This window comes from Oncorhynchus nerka, linkage group LG7, assembly GCF_034236695.1.
Source record: "Oncorhynchus nerka isolate Pitt River linkage group LG7, Oner_Uvic_2.0, whole genome shotgun sequence".
Taxonomy (NCBI): domain Eukaryota; kingdom Metazoa; phylum Chordata; class Actinopteri; order Salmoniformes; family Salmonidae; genus Oncorhynchus; species Oncorhynchus nerka.
In genome coordinates, this window is record NC_088402.1 from 24,148,930 (window position 1) to 24,163,678 (window position 14,749).

General features: G+C 44.7%; 1 protein-coding gene across 16 annotated transcripts in view; it reads left to right on the forward strand.

The window, feature by feature from the left end:
• LOC115131343 (focal adhesion kinase 1-like) overlaps positions 1-14,749 on the forward strand; it is a 174,403-nt gene that overhangs the window by 138,837 nt on the left and 20,817 nt on the right. For 6 of the 16 annotated variants that reach the window (XR_010464293.1, XR_010464294.1, XM_065020353.1 and 3 more), the window contains 11 exons: positions 3,558-3,656; positions 5,048-5,065; positions 6,361-6,417; positions 8,275-8,298; positions 10,309-10,406; positions 10,607-10,691; positions 10,947-11,047; positions 11,245-11,360; positions 11,517-11,617; positions 11,963-12,052; positions 12,857-13,061. Coding sequence is in view for 14 of the 16 variants with exons in the window: in XM_065020353.1 (XP_064876425.1) it covers positions 3,558-3,656; positions 5,048-5,065; positions 6,361-6,417; positions 8,275-8,298; positions 10,309-10,406; positions 10,607-10,691; positions 10,947-11,047; positions 11,245-11,360; positions 11,517-11,617; positions 11,963-12,052; positions 12,857-13,061 (994 nt within the window). In the remaining 2 variants the exon portion in view is untranslated. The remainder of the gene's footprint in view (positions 1-3,557; positions 3,657-5,047; positions 5,066-6,360; positions 6,418-8,274; positions 8,299-10,308; positions 10,407-10,606; positions 10,692-10,946; positions 11,048-11,244; positions 11,361-11,516; positions 11,618-11,962; positions 12,053-12,856; positions 13,062-14,749) is intronic. The other 10 variants (XM_065020342.1, XM_065020344.1, XM_065020343.1 and 7 more) reach the window with 10 other exon arrangements.

Here is a 14,749-nt window from a genome sequence, read left to right on the forward strand (position 1 = left end):
GTAACACCATGGCGGATAAACGTCATCTGCTGAGACAAACAGTCCAGTCCAGGGCCAGGTCAGATTTAATCTGTGTCCCAAATGGCACCATATTCCCTACATAGTAGTACACTATGTAGTAGTAGTACACTATGTAGGGAATATGGTGCCTTTTGGGATGCATACAGCCTTAACATGTGGATTAGCAAGTGGCAGGGGGAGTCAGTGCTAAGGAGATGGGTAGGACGGGAGGGGATTGGCAGGTTGAGGAGGTTAACAGGGGCAGCAGGTGCCTCTACCTCTCTCTTCCCCATTCTATTTCTTTCTCTCCCCCCTTCTCCCTCTTTCCCAGTCTATCTCTCTCCCCCTCTCTTTCCCTCCATCCCTCTGCTTCTCTCTTTTCCCCAGTCTATTTCTTCCTCCTTATCTCTCTCTCTCCCCCTCTCTTTCCCTCCATCCCTCTGCTTCTCTCTTTTCCCCAGTCTATTTCTTCCTCCTTATCTCTCTCTCCCCCCTCTCTTTCCCTCATCCCTCTGCTTCTCTCTTTTCCCCAGTCTATTTCTATTTATCTTCCTCCTTATCTATCTCTTCCCCTCTCTTTCCCTCCATCCCTCTGCTTCTCTCTTTTCCCCAGTCTATTTCTATTTATCTTCCTCCTTATCTCTCTCTCCCCCTCTCTTTCCCTCCATCCCTCTGCCTCTGTCTTTTCCCCAGTCTATTTCTATTTATCTTCCTCCTTATCTCTCTCTCCCCCTCTCTTTCCCTCCATCCCTCTGCCTCTCCCTCTTCCCCAGTCTCTCTCTCCCCCTCTCCCTCCCTCCCCGTCCATCCCTCTACCTCTCTCTCTTCCCCAGTCTGTCTCTATTTATCTTCCTCCTTATCTCTCTCTCCCGCTCTCTCCCTCCCCGTCCATCCCTCTGCCTCTCTCTCTTCCCCAGTCTGTCTCTATTTATCTTCCTCCTTATCTCTCTCCCCCCGCTCTCTCCCTCCCCGTCCATCCCTCTGCCTCTCTCTCGTCCCCAGTCTATCTCTATCTCTCTCCCTCCCCGTCCATCCCTCTGCCTCTCTCTCGTCCCCAGTCTATCTCTATCTCTCTCCCTCCCCGTCCATCCCTCTGCCTCTCTCTCGTCCCCAGTCTATCTCTATCTCTCTCCCTCCCCGTCCATCCCTCTGCCTCTCTCTCGTCCCCAGTCTATCTCTCTTTCTCTTCTTTATCTCCTAAATGTCAGAGGACTGTGATGGAACTGCTGAATGTTAATAGCCTGGGGGCTCCAGTGACAGACAGATTAAGGCCTGATTGAAGGGGTTGGCCAGAGCCCTGTTAACTGACCAGAGGTTAGGGGTGTAGAGAGTCAGACATTATGGTATCAAAGAGATGCTTGTTTACTATGCTGCTGAGAGAGGAGAGCTTGGCACTGAGGTTGGGAGGTTCAGAGGGTGACATAGGGTGTCCTTAAATGTCATAGGGTTTAATTACATGTCATAGGGTGTCATTAAATGTCATAGGGTTTCATTAAGTGTCATAGGGTGTCATTAAATGTCATAGGGTGTCATTAAATGTCATAGGGTGTCATTAAATGTCACAGGGTTTCATTAAATGTCATAGGGTGTCATTAATGTCATAGGATTTCATTAATGTCATAGGGTTTCATTAATTGTCATAGGGTGTCATTAAATGTCATTTAAGTGTCCTAGGGTGTCATTAAAGTGACATAGGATGTCATTAAAGTGTCATAGGGTGTCATTAAGTATCATAGGGTGTCATGAAAGTGTCATAGGGTGTCATTAAATGTCATTTAAGTGTCCTAGGGTGACATTAAAGTGGCATAGGGTGTCATTGGGTATCATAGGGTGTCATTAAAGTGTCATAGGGTGTAATTTGTGCAATAGGGTGTCATTAATGTGTCATAGGGCATCATTAAGTATCATAGGGTGTCATAGGGTGTCTTTAAAGTGTCATAGGGTGTCATTAGTGTCATATGTTGTCATTAACTGCCATAGGGTGTTATAGGGTGTCATTAACTGCCATAGGGTGTCATAGGGTGTCTTTAAAGTGTCATAGGGTGTCATTAGTGTCATATGTTGTCATTAACTGCCATAAGGTGTTATAGGGTGTCATTAACTGCCATAGGGTGTCTTTAAAGTGTCATAGGGTGTCATTAGTGTCATATGTTGTCATTAACTGCCATAGGGTGTTATAGGGTGTCATTGAGTCTCATAAGGTTTCAATAAATGTCATAGGGTGTTAGTGTCACAGGGTATCTAAGGATTCCTCAGCTCTCAAGGAGAAGGTGAATCATATATGTATGGGAGTCAGTCATAGGGAACTATTATTTGATTGTAGCTACACAGTAATATGAAGGTTGAGAGGTGTTTTATTCACTGATAGTATATATTCACATATTTGGTTTAGAGTTTACTGGTGTGTTTCAAACTATATGGTTTGATGATTTTTGGGCATATTCTCATAGTAGGCCTATTTAAAACAATTGTTTAAATAAAGTTCTTGAAACAAACTACGGGAGAAGTCTACTCTCTACTACTATCAGTAAATAATAGTAATGCTTCTAGTTTCAGTCTATTTGAAACTGTTTTAGTTATTTTTTGTGAATATGTTTTAGCAATTTATTCAGACAGTTAGGAAGATCAGAGGGGGAGACAGGCAAGTGGAAGAAACCGTGAGCAAGGTGGGGATCGAACCCCGGTGTGCGGTGGGGAGTTGTATATGACACTTATGCCAAGAAGTGTTAACATGACACCACAGCTCTGCACTTGATAGTTTTTTCCTTTTTGATAGTTTTTATTTTTATTTTGACGGTCCGAGTTCCGTGTTTACACCAGTTCTCCCTGATACCATCCGTCAATGCCATTTCTCAGAAAGAGGTCAGAGAGAAATTCCCGTAGGGACAGCAGCATCTTGCTGCTCACACAAATCCAATATATTTAACTGAATTCATTCCATATGTGTCAACGTACAGTTGTACACAAGACCTTTTGTAGAAGTGTGAATCAATTCCTTAGCCCTGGCCACCATATCAGGCATACAATAGTGAAGGACTTATTACTATGCTGTTGATTGAAATGCAGAATTGCCATAATTTGAGTAAGGCTATAGTTCCCCTGTCGGCTTTGACTTCCCTGATGGTATAGGAAAGAAGAGATGTATTCATATTATTATTGGCGTATTTCATGTCGTTTCATAACAGACGTGCCATGACAGAGTGGTAATGATTTCTGGGGTGTAAAATGGATATGTAGCATTTTGTCTGTAATATGGGGAAAGCTTCGGACACCATCACACCAACATTTATCACTCCTTAACATATACACAAATGCTGTCTGCTGCTCAATGTGTGTTCTGTGGTGTTGGGTGAAGTTTCCCCTAGATGCTAATCTTGGGTCAGTTTTGCATTTTCCCCACTAATGGTAAAAGTTAGGATTGAGGGAGGGGAAGCTGATTATAGATCTGTACCAAGGAGAAACTTCACCCCAGAGCTGTTTCTGTCAGAAAAACTATTAGTCTCTTTTTTTCTCACCATCTCTCCTGCTCTGTCATCCTTCTCTCTGATTGGCTGAAGATTCTGTGAACTCTGTGACCCCGACGCCTCCTAAACCTGCTAAAGCCAGGCGCTTTCTCCTTCCTTTCGTCTTCTGTGCCCATGACTCTCCGCCAAAGGGTACCACTGCTCTGATTGGCTTACTCGACTGACTCTGCTTTCTGTTTTGCTCTGACTAACCCTGTCTGCCCCACTGTCCCCAAATCCCCAACACTCACACAACACGTGTGTAGGGGATTTAGGGGAAATGAGGGGATGAAACTTTAGCTGAATGAATGTTCTAGTGTGAAGTGCACTAAAATCTCTCTAAAATGACTGACAAAGCAACACCTACAATGGCCAAAAAGAACTAGCCTGGCGGGGAAAAGTTTGAGAAACTGTGTTAAGAAGGAACATGTCTAGTAAATGAGATGACGTACATACCCTATCCCTGACGTGTCTGAAAATAAAAAACATTGAAACTGATCCAGTTTTCCAAGACAGTGAGTCCCCATTTTATTTTCCAGGAAGCGTGTCGTCTGCTGATTGTAGTCGAGCCATGGCCCACAAATCAATAGAGGTTGCATCCCAAATGGCACCCCGTTCCCTATATAGTGCACTACTTTTGACCTGAGCCCTATGGGTCTTGGTTAAAAGTAGTGCACTATATAGGGAATAGGGTGCCATTTGGGATGTATATAGAGCCTGACGGGGCTGTATCTGGGCTGATGGCGCAGCGATCTGTTTGATCCGCAGCCAGGTTCAAGATGCTGTAAGCATCAGACCACCAAACTCTTAAAGACACCCTTTAATAGCTGTACATCTAATTTAACAACCATCTGTTTATATTGCTAAAATGACACCAGTGATTTATATGTCCCTATCATTTTAGGTCGATTTTGCCAAACTGAGTTTATGCCCTTGAACAAGGATAATATTGAACAAGGATAATGTTGAACAAGGATAATGTGTCAAAAAAAGTATCTAACTAACAAAGTTAACCAATACTAACTTCTGGACATGTCACTTCTGTCCTGCCCACTGTCACCTGTTTAACAGCTTCGTATTGGTCCACGCTTCTGTCTCAGCTGTTTAACAGCTTCCTATTAGCTCACGTTCCTATCCGTCACAGTGGCCCATGCTAAGAATAGCCAATGAACTCCGCTGACCCCCTTCCGAACAATGCTGGCTGAAGTTCACTACTCTGGCTGTCCCCTCAACCAAACTGAATCAGGTTCCACACATTCCAACGACAGACTAATTAAATTTAAAGTAGAAGCTTCGAAAATAAAATACTTTCCCACTTATACTGAATAAAAGCATGGATTGGATACACTTGTGAAATTCCCAGTCCCTGCTTGTTTTGAGGGAGTGTGGGTCACGGTAACAATTATTAAACCCATTTTGAATTAATTATACTGTGTCTTTTATACTTCATATCTTTCTATGGTGTGTAACCTCTCGCTCTCTTTCTCTCCCTCTCCCTTCCTCCCTCTCTCTCTCTGTTTGGCATGCTCTCCTTGGACCTGCAGAGGATTGTAGTGGGGATGGTAAAGTTAGCTTTTTAATATATCCCTCCATTCCTTCCTGTCACCTGCTACTAACTCACTGGGGTTATGGGGGATTCAGGGGGTTGTGGGTTGTGTGTGTATCACTCATGAATCATATCAATCAAATGAATCATGAATCAAATTAAATGAATCTGTTTTTTATCTATCTGCTTGTAGAGGTTTGTCATTAGTAATGCACTTATCATGCAATAGACCTGATTGGAGTTAGGGAAACAATGTAACAGTTAACGTTTCCATAAAATGTGCTGAAAACTGTCTTAGCTGCAGTGCTTCCCTGTGATTCAAATCGATTTAGTTTGATTGAGCCTGTCTGGAGTGCCAAATTGACAGAGTTTGCACTTTTAGGACTATTCTGTTGGTCCCAAGGTGCCAGGCAAGCTCAATCAAGCACAGTTTAAAGTATTTTAAATAAAACAAATACTATTTGACCCCAGGTCTGGTCTGTCCCACGCTCTGGAACTGTATCCACAGAGAGTCTCAGAGTCAGATCAGTTCTGCCTTTTTTATTATAATGAATAAGATTAGATGGGGGGGGGGGGGGGCTCCTACTCTGAGTGTCTTTCTGAATACATTCCCTGCTGTCTGCCTGCATCTTTAAGGGCCCAGCTCCCAGCCCTCTCCCAGCTCGGCCTCATAAAGAGAGCTGAGTTTGGCGAGCTCCGTGGCACCGCGGCATTCCTGTCTAAAATGGGCCGTCTGATGGCTAGCTACATACTACACAGAGCCTGCTGGTCGTTTTTCCCTAAGAGGAACAGCAGCCAAGACGGCACAACTAGCGTATTACCATTTTAGATCAAGTCAAGACTGGACATCAAGCGGCCGTTCACATACTGTAAACACCTAAAGCTGTTTATCTAGGGGACTGGGAACGGCTTCTCTCTCTCTTTTTCTCCCTCTCCCTCCTCTTTCTCCTTTACCAAGAAGCCCATCTGTACTGCTAAGCTCTGATCAGACAGACCGACAGAGCAGACAGATATGGCTAAAACTGTGCGAGTTGATAATGGACATGCTTGTGTGTGTGTGTGAGAGAGTGAGAGAGAGAGAGAGAGAGAGAGAGAGAGAGAGAGAGAGAGAGACTCGCCCAAGTGTCCAGCAGTGTAGGAGTTTGCAGAGGAGCACTTGCTGTCTGACTCGCATGTTTATTTTCAGCTGGCTCTAGTTACTTGTGTGGAAGGGTACGTATCTAGCTAGCTGCATCTGTGTGTATCCGTCTCGGACAGTGTGTGACTGGACTTGACCAGTAGACTGACCACGAGGCTGTTGTGTTTCTGCAGAGACTGATGACTATGCTGAGATTATAGACGAAGACGATACCTACACCATGCCCTCAAGTAAGTGCAGCTCTATGCTCCCTAGTAGTAATACACTATGTTGATCTTAATGTGTGCCCTGCTAATATGTTGTCCAGACTGTCTCGAGGGATACAGTCCAGATGTTTTTTTTTATCCATCTCTCTCCCTCTTTTACTTTCTCTCTCTTGATCTCCTCTTTCTAGCTTTTTCTCTCTCTCATTCTTTCTCTCCTTGTTTCTCTTTCTGTCTCTCTCTCTCGTTCTTTCTCTGCTTGTCTCTCTTTCTATCTGTCTCTCTCTCTTTCTTTTTCTCTTTTGTCTCTATCGCTCTCGTTCTTTCTCTCTTTGTTTCTCTCGTTCTCTGTCTCTCTTTCTAGCTCTCTTTCTTTATCTCTCTTGTTCTTTCTCTCTCTCTTTCTCTCTCCCTCATGTTCTTTCTCTTCGTCCTTCTCTTATCTAAATTCCTTTGACTGTGGCCCGGGTGCTGTATGGTGATCTGTTTTCTCAGGCTCTGTGTGTTTGTTAATGTGGCTAGTGGAGATGTTAGTTTCTACTTCCCAAAATACCCCACACACGCTGCCTGTGTGTGTCCTTTATCGAAACGGTACTAGATTGTCTGGTACACTCAATGTTTGGTTGTCATAGTGACGGTGTAAGTCTATACAGTACTGTAACTGGATAGTCACGTATTCTTATTGATGATCTTTCATTTCCCAGCACTTCCATTCATTTATATTCCTGCTGTCATGATGCTGTCCAAATCAGACACGCATTCTGTTCCATTAGGATTAACTGATAGTCCAAGAAAATATCTATGGAATGCTTAGTAGTACATCATCAGTGAAATCCTTTTACTTGTCACAAATGTTCATTATATGGAATAGTCATGTCAGTGAGTAGTCATCAAGACTGAAAGAGGCAAGTGCCCTTTGAGTGTACTGGAGTGAAGTTAGTTAGTCATAGAGTTCTAATCACTAGAATGGACAAAGCACCTTAGACCATGGTACACCCATAGCCGCCATCCTTGACTTTAATTTTAATTTCCGTTCTAGTTATTGTAATTATATGTCTCCAGTAACCCCAGGTCTTTCTTTGGTGGCCATGATGCCAGGTCTCGTGGGATCATATGAGTCTGGAACACAATAGCCCCTGCAGTGGTGTAGGTTGTGTCACAAATGGCACCCTATTCCCTACATAGTGCACTACTTTTGACCAGAGCCCTATGGGCCCTGGTCAAACGTAGTGCACTATATTGGGAATAGGGTGTCATTTGGGACAGAGAAATAGAGTGCAGCTAATTCACCAGGTTGTGTAGTGGTCTGGGCCAGCTGACTAACAAGACAGTCTGGTTGTGAAACAAAAAGTTATTCTGTAACAAGGAGCTCTGTATATGGAGACGGAGGAGTCCCATCGCATGCTAACACTCGAGACCAGAGCTCTCTCCATTCAAACAAGTGGTCCATCCAGCATCTGTAGATTTCTTCATACCACATGGGGATTTGAGTCCCACTGAGTCCCACCGGGCTAATACCCAATAAATAGCTCTGTGTCCCAAATGGCACCCTATTCCCAGTTTAGTGCGCTACTTCTGACCAGGGCCCATAGGAATTAGAATAGGGTGACATCTGAGAGGGAGCCTAAGATAACACGTTTATCCATTTCTAGATGATCAAGTTCTAATGTGACACGTGTGGCTTTCTAGCACATATTCTTGTTCTACAGGATAACCTGTTTTTCCCCATTGACACCCAGCTCTGTGCACTCACAAGTTGGTTCTTTTAAAACCACATAAACCACATAACATCTATTCCCCTCGGTCTTACTTTCTAACGTGTGTTTGTCGTGTTCTGTTGCAAATGGTTTCTAAAAGCCACCTCTCTTTATCCTAACCACCCAGCAGTGAGCTATGGAGTAGATGAAGGTAACGCTGCCTCTCTCTTTCTGTTTGTCTCTCTGTTTTCTGTCTGTAATTGTGCTTGTGTACTGTACTAGAACGGCTCATTCAACTCATCTACTGGAGGTATTCATAAGTTTAGTAACCTACTGGTCATCTTAAAATCAAATCATTTCCCTCTAAAATGAAAGTTTGACAGACTTATCAGATTCAGCCATAGGCCTCCATCCCAAATGGATCGGAATTGTTACATTTCATCAGCTTAGAGGGTTCTGGTCTTTTTCACTCCATTCAAACCCCTGAAAAATGTTGAATTTGAAGTGAACTATCACTTTAATACTGTTTGCTGAAACCAAGTAAAATATCTCGCTACCTGTGAGATGAAGCAATCTCATCCATTCAGTACCAGAGTTCAATGCGTCTTCAATAGTGATTGTTCAATTAGCTTATTTATTTATTTTTCATGTTGATGTGTTTCTTCCTTGGTTTTTCTTTAATTTCACCATTGCTTGAACTTTTTGATGTGAAATTCCATTTATAATTTAGTTTTGTTTGTTAGGTGTCTGTCTGAAGAGATTGTGCAATCATCTTAATTGGATAAGAGCATCTGGTAAAGGACTCAAATAGATACAGTCAATCAAACCAAAGTGGTAGCCTGTTGTAATTTGAAATCCACAGGGAGGAACCAAATATATCAAGTACTATGTCTGTTGACATCACCACAGCCTGATCATTTTCTGTTGTAATGTGCATGTCCTTGCCTGGTGGTGGGTGTGAATGGCCTTATACAGATAAATACAGTATTTCATACAGTATTACCATCTACTGCAGTGAAAACACAGCCAAGGCATCTTGCTGTTATTATTAACAACCAAAAAAGGCCTCATCAACACACACATACAGATCAGCATAGTGGTGAGTCATTCACCCTGTAAAAGTCAGTGTAACTAACAGGAGTTACGTATCTCTCCCTCCCCAGCCAGGGACTATGAGAGTCAGTGTAACTAACAGGAGTTATCTCTCCCTCCCCAGCCAGGGACTATGAGAGTCAGTGTAACTAACAGGAGTTATCTATCCCTCCCCAGCCAGGGACTATGAGAGTCAGTGTAACTAACAGGAGTTATCTCTCCCTCCCCAGCCAGGGACTATGAGAGTCAGTGTAACTAACAGGAGTTATCTATCCCTCCCCAGCCAGGGACTATGAGAGTCAGTGTAACTAACAGGAGTTATCTCTCCCTCCCCAGCCAGGGACTATGAGAGTCAGTGTAACTAACAGGAGTTATCTCTCCCTCCCCAGCCAGGGACTATGAGAGTCAGTGTAACTAACAGGAGTTATCTCTCCCTCCCCAGCCAGGGACTATGAGAGTCAGTGTAACTAACAGGAGTTATCTCTCCCTCCCCAGCCAGGGACTATGAGAGTCAGTGTAACTAACAGGAGTTATCTCTCCCTCCCCAGCCAGGGACTATGAGAGTCAGTGTAACTAACAGGAGTTATCTCTCCCTCCCCAGCCAGGGACTATGAGAGTCAGTGTAACTAACAGGAGTTATCTCTCCCTCCCCAGCCAGGGACTATGAGAGTCAAATCAAATCAAATTTTATTTGTCACATACACATGGTTAGCAGATGTTAATGCGAGTGTAGCGAAATGCTTGTGCTTCTAGTTCCGACAATGCAGTGATAACCAACAAGTAATCTAACTAACAATTCCAAAACTACTGTCTTATACCCAGTGTAAGGGGATAAGGAATATGTACATAAGGATATATGAATGAGTGATGGTACAGAGCAGCATACAGTAGATGGTATCGAGTACAGTATATACATATGAGATGAGTATGTAGACAAAGTAAACAAAGTGGCATAGTTAAAGTGGCTAGTGATACATGTATTACATAAGGATGCAGTCGATGATGTAGAGTACAGTATATACGTATGCATATGAGATGAATAATGTAGGGTAAGTAACATTATATAAGGTAGCATTGTTTAAAGTGGCTAGTGATATATAACTAACAGGAGTTATCTCTCCCTCCCCAGCCAGGGACTATGAGATCCAGAGAGACAGGATAGAGCTGGGACGCTGCATCGGTGAGGGACAGTTTGGAGACGTCCACCAGGGAGTCTACAACAGCCCGGTAAATAGCACTGTAACTGTCTGGCTAAATGCAGCCTTAGCAGCTCCCCTCAGTCCTCACGTGTTCCTTTCAATTCCACTCCTGTTACTGTCTAGCTAAACACATCTGGCCTCTTATTTATGGTCTGAATTGTCATGATATTATCCACTACCAGTAATGCACACAAACAAATCCTATATTTTCTCTAATTTCTCTTTCAGGAGAATCCCACTCTAAACGTGGCCATTAAAACATGCAAGAACTGCACGTCGGACAGCGTGCGCGAAAAGTTCCTTCAGGAAGCACGTGAGTATGCTGAGATGTAGTGCTGTGTCGCTGTCATGGGCCTGATGAAGACTGCAGCTGCTGCTGATTGCCATGTACACACACACACATGCTGCCTGATTGTACTCTCAGGTTTCTTTGCTCGCTGGGTTTCCACGGTTCACAGACTGTTGAGGGAGTGTGTTAGACCTATCCCAGGGAGCGTTTTCTCTTTCCACTTGATCTAACCTGTTCTGTGAAATCCTCACACCCTTTTGTGATGTATGTGTTCCTCAGTGACCATGCGTCAGTTCGACCACCCCCACATAGTGAAGCTGATTGGTGTGATCACAGAAAACCCAGTGTGGATCATCATGGAGCTGTGCACGATGGGAGAGGTGAGGTGACCAAGAGTATATTTGGATCAGTACTTACAATAGTTGTTGTTGGACTTCTGGTCATTCTTGTAATAAATGAACACAGAACACATTTGGGAACAGGGCCAAAGTTTCTCTATCATTCCTGCTGTCATCCCTCTATCTCTGTCAAAAAAAGAGGATATCTTGTATCTTATCGATGTTTTAATCTCTTCCAGTTGAGGTCATTTTTACAAGTAAGGAAGTACAACCTGGACCTATCAACGTTGATCCTGTTCTCCCACCAGCTCAGCACAGCTTTGGCCTACCTGGAGAGCAAACGCTTTGTCCATAGGTAAGACCACCACCCACTTTAACAGCTATTTAGCTTTACAGAGGCAATATAATATTATGTTTTTCACACTTTCTAATATATTTTTTGGTGCCACGCTGTCAAAATCCCCATGTTTTCCAGGATTGCTACTCATGTTGTATGTGTGTATCTCCTCAGGGACATTGCTGCCAGGAACGTGCTAGTGTCTTCCACAGACTGTGTGATGCTGGGAGACTTTGGGCTCTCACGCTACATGGAAGACTCCTCCTACTACAAAGGTACAAACCACAGAGAGAGATAGAGGACGCTAGTGCCCAAAAGCCTGTTTTAGCATGGGCAGCGCCATAATGGGACAGATACAATGATGCCATGTCTATGGTACAAACATACGGGCTTCCAGGCTGATGTTTTACCACCATCTGCTGGTTGAGAAAGCTATTGCAGGCTATCAAAATGTTGAACTCCAGGGAAAGGTTTCCCCCCTTAGTATAAATCCAGGATTAGGTTCCCTTCCACCAATCCTAACTTTAACCATTAGTGTGGGAAATACAAAATTGATCAGCACCTCGGGGAAACTTCACCCTACTAAAATGTTGACAGTCTATTGCTAACTGGGTTTTCAGCTTCCAAAGGGAAACTGCCAATCAAATGGATGGCTCCAGAGTCCATCAACTTCAGACGCTTTACCTCAGCCAGCGACGTGTGGATGTTTGGTGAGTTTAGCAGTTACAAATAATGCTTATCTAGCGATCAATACGCGTGTGTACGCATGCATGTGTGTGTGTACGCGCGTCTGTGTGTGTGTACGCGCGTCTGTGTGTGTGTGTGTGCGCGCGTCTGTGTGTGTGTACGCGCGTCTGTGTGTGTGTGTGTGTGTGTGTACGCGCGTCTGTGTGTGTGTGTACGTGCGTCTGTGTGTGTGTGTGTACGCTCGTCTGTGTGTGTGTACGTGCGTCTGTGTGTGTGTACGCTCGTCTGTGTGTGTGTACGTGCGTCTGTGTGTGTGTACGCGCGTCTGTGTGTGTGTACGCGCGTCTGTGTGTGTGTACGCGCGTCTGTGTGTGTGTACGCGCGTCTGTGTGTGTGTGCGCGCGTCTGTGTGTGTGTACGCTCGTCTGTGTGTGTGTACGCTCGTCTGTGTGTGTGTACGTGCGTCTGTGTGTGTGTACGCTCGTCTGTGTGTGTGTACGCGCGTCTGTGTGTGTGTACGCTCGTCTGTGTGTGTGTACGCGCGTCTGTGTGTGTGTACGCTCGTCTGTGTGTGTGTACGTGCGTCTGTGTGTGTGTGTACGTGCGTCTGTGTGTGTACGCTCGTCTGTGTGTGTGTACGCTCGTCTGTGCGTGTGTACGTGCGTCTGTGTGTGTGTACGTGCGTCTGTGCGTGCGTACGTGCGTGTGTACGCGCGTCTGTGCGTGTGTACGCGCGTCTGTGTGTGTGTACGTGCGTCTGTGTGTGTGTACTTGCATGCGTGTTTGTGTCTGTCTGTGGTGTTATATCTAGAGCACCTCCCCTCCAGGTGTGTGTATGTGGGAGATCCTCATGTACGGTATCAAGCCCTTCCAGGGGGTAAAGAACAATGATGTCATCGGGCGGATAGAGAACGGAGAGCGTCTGGCCATGCCCCACAACTGTCCCCCCACCCTGTACAGCCTGATGACCAAGTGTTGGGCCTACGACCCCAGCAAGAGACCCCGCTTCACAGAGCTCAAAACCCAGCTCAGGTCAGTACCCCTGAGGGGAGAAGTTCAGGTCATGCCAGTGTTCTTTTACACACGTTTTCCCTCCTTTATAACTCTGGAACAATGATATTCAACATTGCTACTCAAGAGATCACTGTTTCATGTATTAAAGTATAGGACACTTCAGTAAAGTTTGGAAACAGTGTGGTCTCCGCTACTTAAGTTGTAGCCACATAAGAGGCAACAGGTTGATGCCATATATTCCCAATAGAGACTAGCAATTATCAGCACTCAATGCACTTCAATGGTCTATCATGTCAGTCAAATCCATGGCAGCTGGATAAAGTGGGATGTATGTAGTATTTATTTTAGTTTAACTGAAGCAAGGCCACAGACAAGGGTGTGTGTGGGTAAATGACTGTGGGTAGTCCTCGGCTGCGTCCCGGATGGCACCCTATTCCATTTACATTACATTTAAGTAATTTAGCAGACGCTCTTATCCAGAGCGACTTACAAATTGGTGCTTTCACCTTATTCCCTATATAGCACACTACTCTATTTGCCTTAGTATATAAAAATGTGTCGTCGATAAAGCCCTATGGATATGAGCCACTCTCCTGTTAACTTTAGACTCACTAAACTGTGACTCGTGTCCCTACTAGATAATAGTTCCCATTGGACCCATAGTCCCCACAGTCCCCATAGCCCTATGTTGAGCAGTGGGTATGTTTTGGGAGAGTACTGTGTATAGTAGGTATGTGGTTGGTTGTCTGTAGAGATAGGAGATACCTAGTCAGTAGCAAAACAGAATGCATTCAACCGAAATCTGTCTTCCACATTTAACCCAACCCCTCTGGATCAGAGAGGTGCAAGGGGCTGTCTTAATCCACAGCGCCCGGGGAGCAGTTGTTGGGGTTAAAGTGCCTTTGCTCAAAGGCAGAACGGCAGATTTTTCCACCTTGCTGGCTCGGGGATTCGATACCAGAAGCCTTTCAGTTACTGGCCCAACACTCTTAAACCGCTAGGCTACCTGTATCCAAAGTCTTTGCTGTGTTTGGGTGATAGTTACCCTGTCACTGGATTTATTTAACTGTACGAAGATATGTCTGACACGTGTGGGTGTGCTTGCTGGTTTCCTGTGTACGTGCGTCTGTGTGTGCCATCATGAGCGAGACTCTTCGTGTTCCATTTTGAGCTCTTGGGTACAGAGTGTGAACAGCCCATTATCTCTCGTCTAACCCATAGTAACACAACCTTAGACCCAGAATGCACCGGGAGAGAAAGGAAACACAGGGCAGCAGAAATTCCAGTGAGCACCCGTCAAGGCTCCTGGGATATCCACTTTGTCTGTTGCTGTCTTTGACCAATTAAGGTCCAAAGAGTAAAAGGTACACCAAGTTTTACTACCACCGCATTCGTAGTGTGTCTTAAGGACAGCACTTCCTTACAATCTCCTCTCCTCTAGCCAAACCCTGGGTCGCATTCATTATTTACCAAATGGAAGACAACTGAGTGAAACAGGGACAGACTACCTGAACTGGTCCAATAAGAAACACTGTTTTTGTTACGTTGTGAAACGTTTTGCTACGTTGTTCCCTAATGAATACGACCCTGATATTTCCGCAGCATCATTCTTCCCAGTCAATCCAATCCAGTGAAGGCTGGCTGATAAGCTGTCTGGCTGAGTGTCAACCACAACAGGCTGCCCAGGGCAGAGGGAGGAAGGAGGG